At 35.4% G+C, this 17,761-nt stretch overlaps 1 protein-coding gene across 1 annotated transcript in view; it reads left to right on the top strand.

Annotated features, from left to right (window-relative positions):
* The first annotated feature begins 15,724 nt into the window (after window positions 1-15,724).
* Window positions 15,725-17,761, top strand: part of LOC138693351 (matrix metalloproteinase-25-like) — a 42,215-nt gene continuing 40,178 nt past the window's right edge. The window contains exon 1 of the mRNA XM_069817268.1: window positions 15,725-15,975. Coding sequence (XP_069673369.1) covers window positions 15,865-15,975 — 111 coding nt within the window. The 5' untranslated portion in view covers window positions 15,725-15,864. The remainder of the gene's footprint in view (window positions 15,976-17,761) is intronic.

The raw sequence follows: 17,761 nt of genomic DNA, 5'->3' as shown, positions 1-17,761 counted from the left end.
CATTTTATTAAATTTTGTTTATTTACATGTTTATGGTATATATGGAGTTTTTTTATTTGTATTCATAATGCTCCTGAAGGGAATCTTAAAAGAGAAATACAATACTTTTGTGCGAGATCGTGTGTATTTGCTTGCTTTCCGCACAGAACCAATACGCGGTAAGTGTGAAATACCACATTCAGTATTCCCAACGTAACACACATAACAATTTCCCTCTTCTTACTGCTTAAGCGCCATATTCATTTTACTGCTTTAGGCTTTTAACATATTATTTTTAGAGACGTTTAACATAGCAATAATTATAAATTGGAAACTTACCACTGCAATTTCACCTAAATTGCAATGTTAATTATTGTTTTTAAATATTTGCAAAAATTAAGTAAAGTCTACTACTCCACTAAAGCTATTGCATTCGTGATGCAAGTAACATTGGAAGCCGTGAAAAAATCAACAAGATTCCAGATGCCGATGTTATTACTGCAATATATTATATAAATAATAATGTTAAAATATTAAAATGAAAAATAAATCATTACATAACCTTACCGTTTGTTTTAAGTTCGCATTTATAGACTGGGGGGGGGAAGACAGATGTATGTCACGGCCTGCTGGAGTATAGTAAACACAGAAAACATTTTATAGGAACAATGTTGAAGATAGATATTTTTGTTTTCCAAAATTGCCGTCATTGAACAGAAACCAAGATGGAGATTTCATTGCAACTAATTAGAAATTCCTCTTTCAGGTATGTAATAAACGATCTTCGCACAAAATAATGTACGATACACGAGCGGTATGTTTGTTTTCATGTTCTCGGAAATTAAAAAAGCTCAACTAGGTTTCGCTTTTTCAATCTTTTCCTCGAACATGAAAACATGAACATACCGCTCTTGTAACGCATATTACTATTATTTCATGTATGCCTTATCACCAAATTTGTTACATATTTTCACCTGTACGATTAAGACTGACAGACTCTGTAGCTACAACTCGTTTAAATACATCATCCTGTCACTCACGCCATTTCTTACGCAGTTCATACATTTTATCAAGTTTGAGTGGAATTATAAAAGGATAATTCAAGGGAAATGCAAAACGACAGACAGGTTGTCGCAATGAACGTTTCACAATGCAGGCATATCAATGATGTCATTCATTTTTAATTAATGCAATTCAAATTACTGCACACTCGACTGCTTCAAAGCGGCAAGCCGACATTTAAAGCATTGCTAGATCATTATGGGTTCACGCTCTGTAGAGAGCACTTGGATCTCAATCTCAAGACAACCGGTTCGAGTTGGAAAAAATCGGCGGGGGAGGTCACATTGGATCGTGCCTGCGTCATCGATGTCTTTGGCTCTCTATTGCAGGGGACTTCCCCCGGGGCATTCGCCTTCCGTACAATGGAGCAATGACATATCCTGAAGTACTGAGATCTAATAAATCTGAACATTATTCATACTTCCGCGTGTGCCTCTTTTTCTTTCAATATTAAGACAAGGGAAGTGATCCTTGCCCAAGTTCCCGTTAATAACAATAACACAAAACAGAGTCATGTATTTTATGCTTCAATGTTACAATTACAAGAAGCGTCGACACCATATTACAGAAAGACGCCAGAACTATACTTTTACGGTACTGTACCTATAAGAAGTCCAGTCGCTCTAATTTCCGGCAGCCAATCACGTTGCAGGTCGGCTACATTTAAACGTGTGCGTCTTGTGATTCGCTGATGAAGATGTTAAGCATTAATACTTAATACTTAATATAATCGCCCGCCATTTTAGCTCTTTCGTTGGCGTTCGCAGAAAGCACACTAGGACATTATTTGCCGCTCAATTATTTGCTGAATTACAGTGCGTTTGATTTATTATCATAGGAGCTACGACATGATAATGTTTAACGGTGTGGCAAATAGATCCCTCGTCTGGTAGCTCGGCAACGAAAGAACAAAAATGGAGAACGATACTACCTACCTGGACTTTATAGAGCCTTGACTTCCTAAGACGTAAGAAAAGAGGAGGAGTCACGCCGGGAATAACAGCGTCGCGACTATAGTACAGCAGCGGTTTCCAACCTGTGGTCAGCGGACTATTCGAAAAGGGATCCGTGGAAACAAAATACTTTTTCAAAATCGTATTTTAATTAATATATGACCCGTTCAGAGCAAAAGTGGTGTAAGTCAAAATTGGGCAATGAGGTTTAAAGTAAAAATTCTGTAAAATACAGCGCAAAATAGCAATTAATATGTCCTTCTTGCTTTCCACTGACTACTAATAGTTTAAATAAATTGAATATTAATTGCTACTTTGCGCTGTATTTTACAGAATGTTTACTTTAACTCCCATTACCCATTTTTGACTTACACCACTTCTGCTCTGAACGGCTCATATTAACCTTAAGGTAGCCGCTCTTGAGAAAAGGGTTGCACAAAGGACACAGCATACTATGAATATAAAAACAATTACAATACCTAACATAATATAAAAGTTTCCAATGTAGGTAAGCAAAGAAAAAAATTGCATTGGAATTTCTCATCATTTCACTGTTCAGAAAAATAATTTTTTGAGAGTTCATTGTCCATACAAATGAATCCTCTAGATTCGAAACCCCCTAATTTTGTTCATAATTGAGTTACGCCCATATATTGCTTGCTAAGAATGAATTATAATGATTTATGTAGCATGAATTAAAAAATCCACTGCATTTAAAGCATAAAGTTTGTTAAAAATCACTGTGAGGTTGAAAATTCCCTCTATTTGCCACTAGTTACTGTCAAAATCTTTCAATTTGTGAAAGTGTATAATAGGGGATTTTGAATCTATAGGATTCAAATGGTTTCTGAGAATTTGTATTGAATATTTAACCGCAATAGCTTTATTATACGTGTCAGTGAATACCTGATACAGAATAGAATTTTTTACTCCAACTTTTATGAAAGGGGCGGAGTAGGCTAATATACGAGTATTAAGGAAATGGGGGCGGGAAATTGTGGGTGCCTACAGGCGGCACAATTATGAATCCGCCACTGATCGTGTCTGTAGAGCGATGTATTACAATTTTGAGGTTATTTTAAATAATTTAAGTAACCTACTTGTGGAGTAACGGTTAGCATGCCTGACTGTGGAACGAGTGGGCCTTCGGCGTTGGATCCTTGACTCGTTTTGCTGGCACTATCACCTTCATATCATTCAGACATTACATAACGATAGATGTTGATAAAGCATCGTAAAATAAACCACTAAAAAGTACAACGGTAATTATACGTTCATTATTATTATTATTATTATTATTATTATTATTATTATTATTACTTTTAAATTTTCTAAATTTGATTTGGAATGGAGCAGAACCTCCTAGAAGTTGGTTGAATTCTATAGTGATACCAATCTATAAGAAAGGAAACAGAAATGACTGCAATAATTACAAAGGAATTAGTTTAATAAATACCGATTGTGAAATTTTCTCCAACATAATGAAAAGCGAATTAGACAGATATTATGAGAACATATTAGGATAAGAGCAGAATGGATTTAGGAAAGGGAGATCATGCTGTGATGCATACTTCACAACGAAACTTTTTATAGAGAAACATCGGGAATTTAATATAGAAACACATATTGCATTTATTGATCTCAAGAAAGCTTTTGATCACGTAAACCGCAACAAACTTATAGAAATACTAGTATGTGATAATATTCCACAACAAATAATTGAAAATATTTTTAACCTATACAAAGAAACTTTAATTTCTGTCAAAATTGATAAGAAAATGTCTGATTAGTTGGAAATTTTTACCGATGTCAAACAAGGATGTCCTCTCTCACCCCTCTTATTCAATATTTATATCAACGCAATAGTACGGGAATTTGGAAATTCAAGACATGGTCATGTAACTATAAAAGAAACTTTAAAAGTTTTGTTGTATGCATTCTCAGCGAGGAACACTGGGGCAAGCAATTTTGGGAGACGGTATTGTTGAAAGTCAAATCGAAGAAGCAAGGCAACAACACCTTGCTAACAAAAGGTTCCCTACTTCTGGACGTACATCATGGCCACCGAGATCGCCGGACTTGTTCTCATTAGACTTGTTTTTATGAAAATTTATTAAGAATGGAATGTATTACACCCCTGTGGCGGATTTTTCAGATTTCTCCGTCAAATCGTAGAAGCGATAACACTGGTGGCAATAGAAATACTCTCGCGCCTGTGGCAGACATTGCGTTTCGCCTGAATGTAGTCCGCGCCACAAACGGCGCTCATATCGAGCTGTATTAGAATGTAATCAAAACTTTTTGAGTTCCTCTTCCCCATTATGTAAACATTAATAAAAGAAATAATGCATTAGTATACTGAGATATTGTTTCTTCTTTTGCGAGGTCATGGAAAGCATGGGGCTCTACCTCCATGCCCCCAAGTGCCTTCATGGCATGTTACGGGGATACCTTTACCTTTACCTTTACCTTTACCTTTGTACTAGATTTTTTTTGGAGATGGTGTGTATGATAATTGTTGTTTAGTCAACTGTCAGAACACTGGTAGGAACCTCATAAGTGACATCAATAAGACGTCACTCATAAGGCAACTAACCCAGGAGATAATGAGGTAGGGTGGCCAGTTCCTTTCTCCCTCTATTGCATACATCGCTGTATAGTAATATATTTCACTAATCAGACTTCAGATATATACAAACAATTGTTCTTCCTCTGTCACATATCGTCAAGTGAAATGAAGGCTTCAGAATCATAGTGGGCCAAGCGCCATTTATTAAACCGTAGAAAACAAGGGTTAAAATGAAGTTATTGCCATAATTCAATGGAAACATACGGCAAGTAATATAAAGTATACACATTAAAACTAAGTGTTATGTCAATATTCATTAAACTATGGCATTCACTTAACTTTAACCCTTGCTTTCTCCGTTTTTAATAAATGGCGCTTGGCCCACTATGTCTCTGAACCCTTCAAATGTACTGCCTGATAATAGATGTATCAACCAGGACCATTTGAATGCCTCAATACCCGCAGTTTGAGAATAGTTATCTCATTTTCTTTTCAGAATTGATGCATGGAGATTTACCGCCCGAAAGAGTAGTTAACAGGAAATTCCTAAAAAACAAAGACCCTGAACGGACTGGGATATCATACACAGAAATCGATTGAGGAAATAGGTCTAACAAGGGAAAACCAACCGTCAAACAGGAACTTCTGGAAGTTGGGGTCTGGGATACGAAAAGTGGCGACTGTAATTAAATTTAATGATGATGATGTTGATGATCTGAGAATACATGAATGCATCAGGACAAACGGGAATTTCAGTTGCAGGACACAAAGCAAGGAAATGCTTAGAAGAGGAGTCGATCTGTGCTTCCCAGGAAGGCGGAGAACCGAGAGTGGAGAGCTTGTGGTTTATTTCTATTTAATTAAGAAGTAATGAGTCATTAAATTCCCAAAGCTAATCGCAATCATACGGTTACAACGAGTGCGTGTTGTTCAGTTATGCATAAACTTGATACTCATTATAGCAGTTAAATTGTCACAACAGCCTAATAATAGTAGGTAGGTATGTCAAATTGAATACATTTAAGCCTACAGTCAGTGTTTCGTACTATAAATTCACACATTCCAATCGACTTTTTGATACTGCTAGGATACTGTAACAGGAAAAATATATGGAATTATGTAACACTGCAAGCTTCCAGCTGCGTTCTGCTATAAAAACGGAGGTTAAGCCGAATGATGATGAATTCCTTGAGTGGACGAATTTCCTGACTTCAATATATCTCCAGAGGCAGGAGTTTATAGTGACTATTTCATTTATATGACGTCATTCCATTTTCGCCCAATGAAGTGTAATGAAATTTTGAATTCCAACCTATCACAGTCATACATCGCGATAATTTCTGCAGCTCGATTTATCAGTTTCAATTTATAGCATGGTCGTTCTTTTGTTTAGTCAGTGACGCGAACTGTTTTCACGTAAATCGATGAGCATGAATCCATTGTATTAAATAAAGTGCGAAATCCTACTGCCACATCTACATCATCTTCTAATTCCATGTCCATTGTATCTAAAGAAAATGACACTCTTTCATAACAATTATTCATTTAATTAATGTAGCTATTAATGAGGTTATTTGTAATTTTATTATATTATAAAATGTTTGAATTAAATTATTATTTCAGCAGATAATGAAAATGTGTTTGCTATAATAACAGGAGGAAAGCGCAATGCATGTAATTAACATTGTTAAACCAGTATTTCGCTTTTCTTAATTGACATTACTGAATAACATTCAATTTCTTTATTGCATAATCGTTATTCATCTATTTCGACTTCACAATGTCTGAATAGGTTAAGTATTCATAAATATACAATTATTAACATTTTTGAGCAAATTTTAGGGATATATTATTTACATTTTTATTTTATTCACGAAATAGTCCTAATAAATGTCATTCGAGGTCTTTGATTACTATGGATTATTATCTTAAAAATTCTTATTAATTTTTAATTGGTGGTAGGCCTATTTTATGTTGAAAATTTTCTACGGATTAGCATTAATTTTGTACATTTTTGGATAAAACTAAAGAGTAATGACTGAAATGAAAGTTCTTTCTTTCTTTCTTTCTTTCTTTCTTTCTTTCTTTCTTTCTTTTTTAGACTCCTCTATCATCTGTATTATTTTGAGCCAAGAGATTTCAGACATGGTGGCATGTAACAATACCCGAGACACGTGCAGGTTCCATTTCTAGCTCCCGTTATTCAACACTGAGTATGCTATGGATGGAACAAAACACGCGGTTTTCATCAAGCTTTCTACTATTCTAGTGTAACTGACGTAATTTTCGCTGTGTTGCGTACTCAATCTGCAATACTGCAACCTGTACATTATTTATGAAATGGCCCTCGTATTTTAGATATAAATAGTAAATGTACGAGGTGTCTAGAAGCTTGCGATTCTCTCTCGATTCTGACATGGTTTGGATGTCGTAAATCGGTGTCTAATAATATGGAATTGGGATTTTTTGTATTTCATTTTCTTTTCACATTTTCTCAACAAACACGCTTCACATACGAGTATATAAAACTACTTGCTTAAAACTAAACTATACATCTTTAAAGCTCAATAAAACCACAAGTGTGACAAGGAGAAGGTCGGCAGCCAGCAGCAATTTCTTGGCGATGAATCATGTAGTTGCGTACGTAGTAGAGGCAATCGTCGACTAACAAAGACACTTTGTATACAGTATTGTGTATAATAAAAATAAATGTCTATTGAGTGTAATTTGCAATGTAGAAGAAGGCAATGGTTCTAGCAAATGAAATCTGAATTTTTATTTGCTTACATGATATCATTTTTATGAACAAATTATAACATTTGAAAAGTGGGTGAATTGAAATGAATTTCGGGAGGTGGACACTACGACCCAGCACTGCGACCTTTCAAGATCTATTGTACTACCCCTCAAGCTAAACGCATGCCTGAATCCACACCAACGGACTACACTAAAATGCTCGGTTGCTTCAGTCTCGTTTAAAATACTATTTCTTTCTTTCTTTTATTGGGTTATTTTACGACGCTGTATCAACATCTATAGGTTATTTAGCGTCTGAATGATATGAAGGTGATAATGCCGGTGAAATGAGTCCGGGGTCCAGCACCGAAAGTTACCCAGCATTTGCTCATATTGGGTTGAGGGAAAACTCCGGAAAAAACCTCAACCAGGTAACTTGCCCCGACCGGGATTCGAACCCGGACGCGCTGACAGTTACTCCACAGGTGTGGACTTAAAATACTATAATAACTAACCATAGTAATATCGTTATCACGTTTAAGTAGGAAAACTGTTGCACCAATTCTTACCATGATTTCTTTACCGTAGTTACTTGGCTGGGGATTATCTTGCTGTTATTCGTATTCGCAGCAATTGAAACGTAGTATTCTGGTGGCTGTGATTAAATGCGTTATTCTTTTGTCTGCCGAATTTGTGTAAACAATAAACCGCAGCTCTTCATTCAGAAAGCAGAAATACAACATAGCATACAGAACAGAAAACACACTACAAAGACATCTCAACACACAAAAAACACAAACAAATAAATACGACCACACAGGTTTATACAAACTCACATGTAATAGTTGCGACAAGTTCTATATTGGACAGACAGGCAGATCATTCCAAACACGCTACAAAGAACATATTAAAGCAATAACCAGAGGACACAATATATCTACATACGCCGATCACATAACTAATGCTAACCATACATACAATAACATAAATGCGGACATGGAAATCCTATACATACAACCCAAGAACCAAAAACTCAACACACTAGAACAATACGAAATATACAAACACACTAAAACATACCCCGATCAAATTCTCAACACACAGATCAATTTCAGAACACACACACTATTTGACTCCACTTTTAAACACTTTTCAACAATCAAACGCACCCACACAACAGGCAGAGAAGTACGAGATGACGCCGAGATCTAGTAGGCTCTGAGGATGGTGTGATGAAACACCGAAACAGCTGTAAGCCGCACAGACTTACATAAATAACACGAATAATGGCGAAGTGCATCAACATTGATTAAAAACGCAGTAATCATAGATTACGAAACGACGGTTAAACAGTAGCCGTGGTTAAAATGTAATTTATGTGCACCATTCATAATCACCGATTACTAAAACATGGCTAGCTGACACCTCATTTAACCAGAGTAAAGTCTATGATGGTACATTGTTTCTACAAAATGACTAAAGGAAAGCATCCATACCGCTGCAAAGATAATAGTCAATGTCTAAAAACGACTGCGCTCACTATGTTCTACATCGAAATGAACATATCCTACATTTTCGCGTTGCATTTGTTTGCCTTTGGGCGCTGTTATATTTGTGAGTTCCATTTCTTTGTTTTTCAGTACTGTCAGGTTAAAATCGTACAACATGGAAAATTGAATCCAAAAATGATTATATCCCAATGTTAGGTTGAAGTATCGATAGACTTAATTACTAGATTTGAATGTATTATATAAAAAAAGATGGAATATCCATAAAGGAAAAGGATGCAGAAGATTGGTAGGAATGTGTGTACGATCTTGGACCCCATTTACACCAGGGAATTGTGCATTATCCTAAGATCCATCCATAACCTCTCTTTGTTCAGCCAGTGACAGAGAAAGAGATACCGGTATTCGAGTATTCCCTCTTAAAATACAGAAAATAACAGTTACATAGAATAGTAATATAAGCAGCCGATCCGTAGAAGAAATATGATTGTTCTTGTGTTATTTCAAGTGATCCATTTGTAGATTTTGACAAACGAAATCCCCCCTGAAATGTTCTGTCACCTAAGAATTCGTAAGAATTCTCTCTTTCCACTAAAGAACCTTCACGCTCACGCTCTATCCAAGTAATTCAAGTACTGCACAATAATAATCGTCTTCGAAATAATAACCTGTGGTTCTGGCCGCCATTTTGCTTTACTTGCTCTACTAATCGCTGGTTATCTCCTTCAACCGCTCATATTTGGCCGGTTAGAGATTACTGTGGTTAACCTCCTATTTAAGTCGTAACCGAGGTCGATCCACCGTAAAAATGCTTAATCAGGGATTAGGTGACAATTTTAACCGATGGTTACACTAACCGACGTTGATGCACGTGGGCATAAGTCCGCTAGTTAATCAATTACTTATAGGCCTATTCAAGTGTTAAAAGTAGTATACGCAAGATTCAAAATGGATCTTCCGTTTTGTTACAATTTCATCTCTATTATGGAAGGAAATCGAGTAAGAGCACCGAACTTCAGCAAATATGAAGTGGAAATGCTCATCGAGCTTGTAGAGAAATATAAACATATAATAGAAAATAAGAAGACGGACAGCGTTTTTCTAAAAGAAAAGGACGCAACTTGGCGGAAAATTGCAGATGAATTCGGTCATCTTCCTGGTAAGTTATTCATTTATATTTATTTGTATGTATATATTTATATTCCTATAGGATTGTAAAACTGATGTTATAACTTTACAGTTAGAAGATACTTCGTCACTACATAGGTACAATTATTAGTATAATGCATATTGTACGCCTACAGGTAGTCGAAATCACAGCTGTGGTCTACCTACTTTTTAGTCATGTAATCAGGTGCAGGTTTGGATACATTTCAGAACACGGATACCTTCCTTTCCCTATACTCCAAAATTCCAATCTTGTGCACACAAAATAAGTTATTGCCACTGAAAAGTGCCTTTTCGTAAGTATGATGATGTTCAACATACACAAGACCATCTCATTGGGCCATATTTCCCACCTGCCCGTCTGAACGGCTACTTGTATTCGTGTAGGCCTACTTGCAGTTCGTGTAAAGAGTTTGGCCTAAGTTACTGGAGGATGTACCCTTGCTGTCAGTGAAAAAATGTGGCTGCAGCACGATGGAGCACCGCCTAACTTCAGTATAGATGTCCGCAACCATCTGCATGGTACATTTCCTGGTCCCTGGATTGGAAGGTATACCCCGCGAAGGCACCCAACAAGAATCTACTCGATTATTTCCTATGGAGATATCTAAAATAACTTGTTTATAAGAACTCAATAAACACGGACATGGAATTAATTGCCAGAATTTTAGCCGCCTGTGATGTGATTAAAAACACGCCAGGGATATTAGGTAAAGTGCAGCAGAATCTCGTATGCTGGTGACATGCTTGCATTGAGGTTGATGAACGTAATTTTGAGGAACTTTTGTGAGATACGAAATGGAACGCTGTTAACTGAGGTTTATAAATGAGATGAAAATCATTTAAAAAGTGAATAATAAGTGTAAACGTAGATAATATGGAAAACAGTAATGACAGTGATGTATCACATCACCTTAATCTGGCTTTGCAGACTCCAAGTTCCCTACCTCAAAATATTCAGTAGAACATCCTCTATTTCCTGTGTAATTTTCATACACTTGTACTGAATCACTCTGTAGACAATGAAAGGCCGGACACTCCTTATAATAAGATGACAGTGAGGTGATGCTCGAAAGTTGATGGAATGCTGACAGAGGAAGCTGAATTAGACCTACATTTGCCTCAACATCGTCTTTATCCAACAAAATTCCACTCAACTCTCAGAGTTTTGAACTCTGTTTTCCGGCGTGGATGATCGACGTGGCGCGCTATAACTATACTTACTTACTTACTTACTAACTTACTTATGGCTTTTAAGGAACCCGGAGGTTCATTGCCGACCTTACCTAAGCCCGCCATCGGTCCCTAACCTGTGCAAGATTAATCCAGTCTCTATCATCATATACCACCTCCCTCAAATTCATTTTAATATTATCTTCCCAGCTACGTCTCGGCCTCCCCAAAGATCTTTTTCCCTCCGACCTTCCAACTAACACTCTATATGCATTTCTGGATTCGCCCATATTTGCTATATGCCCTGCCCATCTCAAACGTCTAGATTTAATATTCCTAATTATGTCAGGTGAGAAATACAATGCATGCAGTTCTACGTTGTGCAACTTTCTCCATTCTCGTGTAACTTCAGCCCCCTTGGCTCCAAATATTTTTCTAAGTACCTTATTCTCGAACACTCTTAACCTCTGTTCCTCTCTCAAAGTAAAGTCCACGTTTCACAACCATACAGAACAACCGGTAATATAATTATTTTATAAATTCTAACTTTCGGCTTTATTGAGAGCAAACTGGATGAGAAAAGTTTCTCAACAGAATAACACGCATTTCCCATATTTATTCTACGTTTAATTTTCTCTCGAGTGTCATTTATATTTGTTACTGTTGCTCCAAGATATTTGAACTTTTCTATCTTTCCAAACGATAAATTTGCAATTTTTATATTTCCATTTCGTTCAATATTCTGGTCACAAGACATAATCATATACATTGTCTTTTCGGGATTTACTTCCAAACCAATCTCTTTACTTGCTTCAAGTAAAATTCCCGTATTTTTCCTAATAGTTTGTGGATTTTCTCCTAACATATTCACGTCAACCGCAAAGAAAAGCAGCTGATGTAACCCGTTCAATTTCAAACCATCTCTGTTATCCTTGACTTTCCTAATGGCATATTCTAGAGCAAAGTTAAAAAGTAAAGGTGATAGTGCATCTCATGCTTCAGCCAGTAGTGAATTGGAAAAGCATCAGATAGAAACTGACCTATACGGACTCTGCTGTACGTTTCATTGAGACATATTTTAATTAATCAAACTAGTTTCTTGGTAATACCAAATTCAATGAGAATATTATATAAAACTTCTCTCTTAACCGAGTCATTTGCTTCTTTGAAATCTATGAATAATTGATGTACTGTAACTTTATACTCCTATTTTTCTCCAAAATCTGTCAAATACAAAAAATCCGATCAATAGTCGATCTATTACATCTAAAACCACACAGATGATCCCCAATAATTTAATCTACATGTGGAGTTAATCTTCTCAAAAGAATATTGCACAAAATTTTGCACGACGTCAACAAAAGTAATATTTCTCGAAAGTTACTACAGTTGAACAGTTGTATAATATTACATAGGCTTCCAATTCCTCACAAAAAATATTTTCAGGAAAGAGCCTTTTTTTTAAATAGATTTTATTAATCGTTTAGCGCTGGAGTGCTATAAAGATCTACGAGAAAATAAATAACATACCAGTAACAATAAGTAAATAACGGTAAGGAGATCAGCCAATTTATAGGCCCCTCTGTAGCAGAAAAAAATAAAAAAAAAAAACAATTGAAGGGGTGAAATGATATAGTCCTAAGTTACAGAGATACAATTTTACATGAGAATGTGTTAAAAGTTTAGAGTCCAATGCTATTAGGTGCGGTATCATAATAATTTCTTCAGCGTATAGACCTACTTACGTCACTTTTTCAGTAATTTTTAAAATATTTTACTAGTAGCTTCCCCATATGTGTAAGAAATGAACTCGCACAAAAAACATGTTTGTTAAAAGTGTGGCTTTGGAGTAGCCTACCTCATTCTCACCTCCTCACTTCTTGAGAATGTATATTTTCATATCCCAATGGATTAGGTCACTTCTGATTACATATGTGTTTAATTTTGTTTAAATTAAAGCTGTAAGGAGGCGTGGCATTTAAAGAGCTGTCACAACTATTTTTTCGTCAAAGAATTATTTTTTACAAGTCTCTAATTACAAAAACTAGTAACTTTTTGTTCTAAAACTGGCTCCCTGAAGTTACTACATGAATGTAGCAGAGCACAATTTTAATTTACATAAATATTCATTTTACTTTCAAATCCATTTTTCCGTAAGTTTATTATTCTTGATTCAACACCAACTTTTTTATGCCAAATATTACTTAATCAATTTGGATGAAATTATTACTGCAAGTATTTATGAGGTAGCTGCATGTTTCTATGGACTTATTTTGTGAGAAATGCTGCTAGTTTATTTTATTTTTTTTCATGAAGTATAGGAAAAGTAACATTTTTAAAATTTCAAAAAATTTTTTCAACAGTAATCTCACTAGAGGTTTTGATTTTATCGATAAATCTGCGAGTGGAACACTAGCAGATTTATCTAGAGAAAATCAAAACTCCAGTGGGATTTTATTGACTATTACACGATTAGAAGAAAGTATATAAAGATTAGAAGTAACAAAGTACTCCAATACAATAAAATATTAATTGACTTACGAAAATAAAACTGTCTTCAAATGTACTATTGTACCATCTCAACATTACGCTAGATGGCAGTAGTGTGTTATGATTAGCTGTTTTCTTGTTATCAGTTGTGCCAACTATGGAATATTCATTGAACTCTGTGGACGGTTAATAGCCAAGAAGGCTTTGTTGATTCAGTTTCATTTTTATTAAAACATTTGCATTCCACTTCAATCATCCGGATCCCAGTAATCAACGTCACTTGACAGATGATTTTCAATAAATCTTAGTATTAAACAATCTCTGTTACGTGACTATCCATAATATCAAATAGCAGAAGCTATAACAAACATAACCTAAATAATATAAACAAGTATTAGAAAAGTTTTAATTAGGGATGATGAAATAAAAAAGAAACGTTTTAATTAACGATGATGAAATAAAACATAAACATGAATAATTTTAAAAGAAACAATTATTGAAAGTACAATTTCAAATTTGAATGTTTTAGTGGTTGGTGGTTCGGTTGATGTTATATTGGATGTGTGCATAAAAGAAGTGAACTCGTTGATGTAAATGCTGTATCCCTCAACTTATTCACGATTTCCGAATGGTGATCTTAATTTATTTGTAAATAGGATTTCAGGGAAGATGCATCGCTATGACCAGTGATCTTTATTAATTCTTGTTCTTGAATGCCAATGCGAGTCATATTTGAAAGTGCTGTGCATCGACTGAAGTGGTTTGTAATTTTCTGTTTTTTGACGTCCAGACCAGTGCAGTTTGAAATGTTGGTAAACAAATGCTAGGATAGTGATAAAAATAAACAAATGCTAGGGACGCGATAAAATTAAACAAATGCTAGGGACGCGATAAAATTGTGCGATAAACAGCCATGATTGGTTGAAAGACGTCCTTTCGTACCGTTTTATTGGTCAAAAGTAGTATGACGTAGTAAAAGTGTAATAGTCAAAGTAAATAAATGAGATATTTCATAAAATGAATGCATAGAAATTTTTCTCTATGACTTGTGAATGTAACCAGAAAAAAAGAAGCATAAAGATAGAAATATTCTACTAGAAACTTGGGTTTGAAAATATTCCTAAATACTCGCAAAATAGAAAAATAGATAACAAATCAAAAGCCAAAAACAATTGGGAGTTAAAAATTTGGATTTTGTTAGTCCTTTACATATTAAACATGCTCTCAAAATTTGGTTTAAAAATGATTAGGAAAAAAGTTGTCATTTTTAGTGGAGTGTCTCCTTAAGGCCGTGAGAGCTTCAGAGAAGTCGTGTCCCACAGTTTGAAGATCCCTGTTGGATTTAGCAGCTTCAGCACTATTCATTGCTGTGTTCTGAATTGTTTCAATTGACATGAATTTATATGGCACAACAATGACGCAACGCACCCTCGTATAAAATAGGTCACTTTAAACTTGTTTACATTCCTCGACGGAGCACTTTGACGACGGGAGGCGCTGTCGTCACAAATTATAAAAGTGAGGAAATACAGAAAAACAACTGGACCCATTGCGACAACTCCACCGCTCGATTGTTCTGCGATGAATGAGGGAACACGATGGATGAATCACTTGGAGCCACTTCCCTTACTCCTCCCATACCAAGTACCGAGAAACACCCGACCTTCTGCCCAGCTGTTGGCTGTTGGGATATAAACACAAGCGCGCGTTTGAAACCTCTTAGAGAAGGTTTTTTACCCAGGCAGTCAAGTGCGATCCCTTCTCGTTCTCCCAGTTTCGGATGATCAACACAAGTGTCTCGGCGGCGCATATGACGGTGATTTTAATTACGACAAAAATAACGGCCGCTATTTATAGCCGGCAATAAAGCGGCAGAGGAGAGAGACAAACAATTTTAAAGTCTCTCCTTCGAATATCGAGGGCGGCTGTGTATTTCCTCCATAAATAAAAAAAATAGTATTTCTCATGTGCTTTGGGTAAAAAAAAATTGGTAGTTAGAATTACTCAACATCGTCCATTAACAGAAGAAAGGGGAGCCGTCGAGTTGCGAGCACATTTCTGTTCCTCAGACAGTCTACCATCCAATTACGTCTGGCAGTCTCAAGTTAATCAATTCCATCGTGCAATTGAGTGCTCGGGATCTACACGGAGATAAGTTGAGTTATCCTCTCCTACTCGTGGGACTTGTATTTGCATTTTGGAGTGGGTCCAGAAGACACTCGCCCCAATGTCGAACACTCAAGTTACAGTCATAAGTGCGGTGGTGCTCCTGTGGTTGTTTGCACTGGTGGAATGTGCCCCAGTTTCCACGGCTTCGACGCTTCCTCCAGCATCAGCGGTATGTAACCATCAATTATTATTGTTTAACTATACCTCAAATTATAGAACTATGATCAGTTAAACCAATAATATATTGTAATAATAATAATAATAATAATAATAATAATAATAATAATAATAATAATAATAATAATTTATGTCTCGTGACCAGAATATTGTACGAAATGGAAATATAAAAATTTGAAATTTATCCTTCGAAGAGGACGAAAAATTCAAATATCTTGGAGCAACAGTAACAAATATAAATAATAATAATAATAATAATAATAATAATAATAATAATACTAATAATAATAATAATAATAATAATAATGTTTTATTTAACCTGGCAGAGTTAAGGCCATACGGCCTTCTCTAACACTCAACCAGGAGTAAAGACTGCGTGACAAAAACACTACAAATTTACAAATTACACTACAATTTTACACACAAAACTGAATAAGATAATAATAATAATAATAATAATAATAATAATAAAATATAAACAACAAATAAGAAGAAATCAGACATAATATATAACATACAGAAAGAAAGAAAAAAGCATAATAATATGTGAACAGCAGGTAAAAATAAATGAGGCATACAAAAAAAAGACAATTATTCATAATAATAATAATAATAATAATAATAATAATAATAATAATAATAATAATAATAATAATAATAATAATACTAATAGTAGTAATAAAATAGTGCAGTACAAAGTATACAGTGAATACAATATTTCTAAGTACACACAATAAGAAAAATTAAGATTATATATAGCTCAACTTACACATTAGAGATATAACATTATCGGAAAATATGAAAACAAAAATATAAAATAAGTTGAATATCATTAGAACATAAAAAAAATGTGAATACGTGGAAACATGCAATACAACACTTGTCATAATAGTTAGTTTGGCAACTCGTCATAAGATAATTTTCTAACTTGGATTTGAAAGAATTCAATGTTCGGCAGCCCTTGACTTCAGGCGGCAGAGAGTTCCAGTGACGAGAGGTAGCAACAGTGAAGGATGAGGAATACAGAGACGATGCGTGAAGTGGAATTTCTAGCGTGTTATCGCGTTGTGATCGAGTATTAATATTATGATAGCGAGAGAGAGTATGAAATCGAGCGAATAAATAATAGGGGGGTGAAGAGTGCATAATTCGATATAAGAGAGAAATAACACTCGGGAGGAAATTAAACGCAGAATAAATATGGGAAATGCGTGTTATTATTCGGTCGAGAAGCTCTTATCATCCAGTCTGCTGTCAAAAAATCTGAAAGTTAGAATTTATAAAACAGTTATATTACCGGTTCTTCTGTATGGTTGTGAAACTTGGACTCTCACTCTGAGAGAGGAACATAGGTTAAGGGTGTTTGAGAATAAGGTGCTTAGGAAAATATTTGGGGCTAAGTTACAGGAGAATGGAGAAAGTTACACAACACAGAACTGCACGCATTGTATTCTTCACCTAACATAATTAGGAACTTAAAATCCAGACGTATGAGATGGGCACGGCATGTAGCACGTATGGGCGAATCCAGAAATGCATATAGAGTGTTGGTTGGGAGACCGGAGGGAAAAATACCTTTAGGGAGGCCGAGACGTAGATAGGAGGATAATATTAAAATGGATTTGAGGGAGGTGGGGTATGATGATAGAGAATGGATTAATCTTGCTCAGGAATAGATGTTGATACACGAGCATATTTTACATCAGCTACTATAATTATTGCAGTACCAACAGGAATTAAAATTTTTAGTTGATTAGCTACACCGATGGCGGGCTTAT

Source organism: Periplaneta americana, chromosome 17 (genome assembly GCF_040183065.1).
Source record: "Periplaneta americana isolate PAMFEO1 chromosome 17, P.americana_PAMFEO1_priV1, whole genome shotgun sequence".
Classification (NCBI taxonomy): Eukaryota; Metazoa; Arthropoda; class Insecta; order Blattodea; family Blattidae; genus Periplaneta; species Periplaneta americana.
The sequence above is the reverse complement of the archived record's forward strand: the minus strand, read 5'-3'. Positions and strand labels throughout refer to the sequence as shown.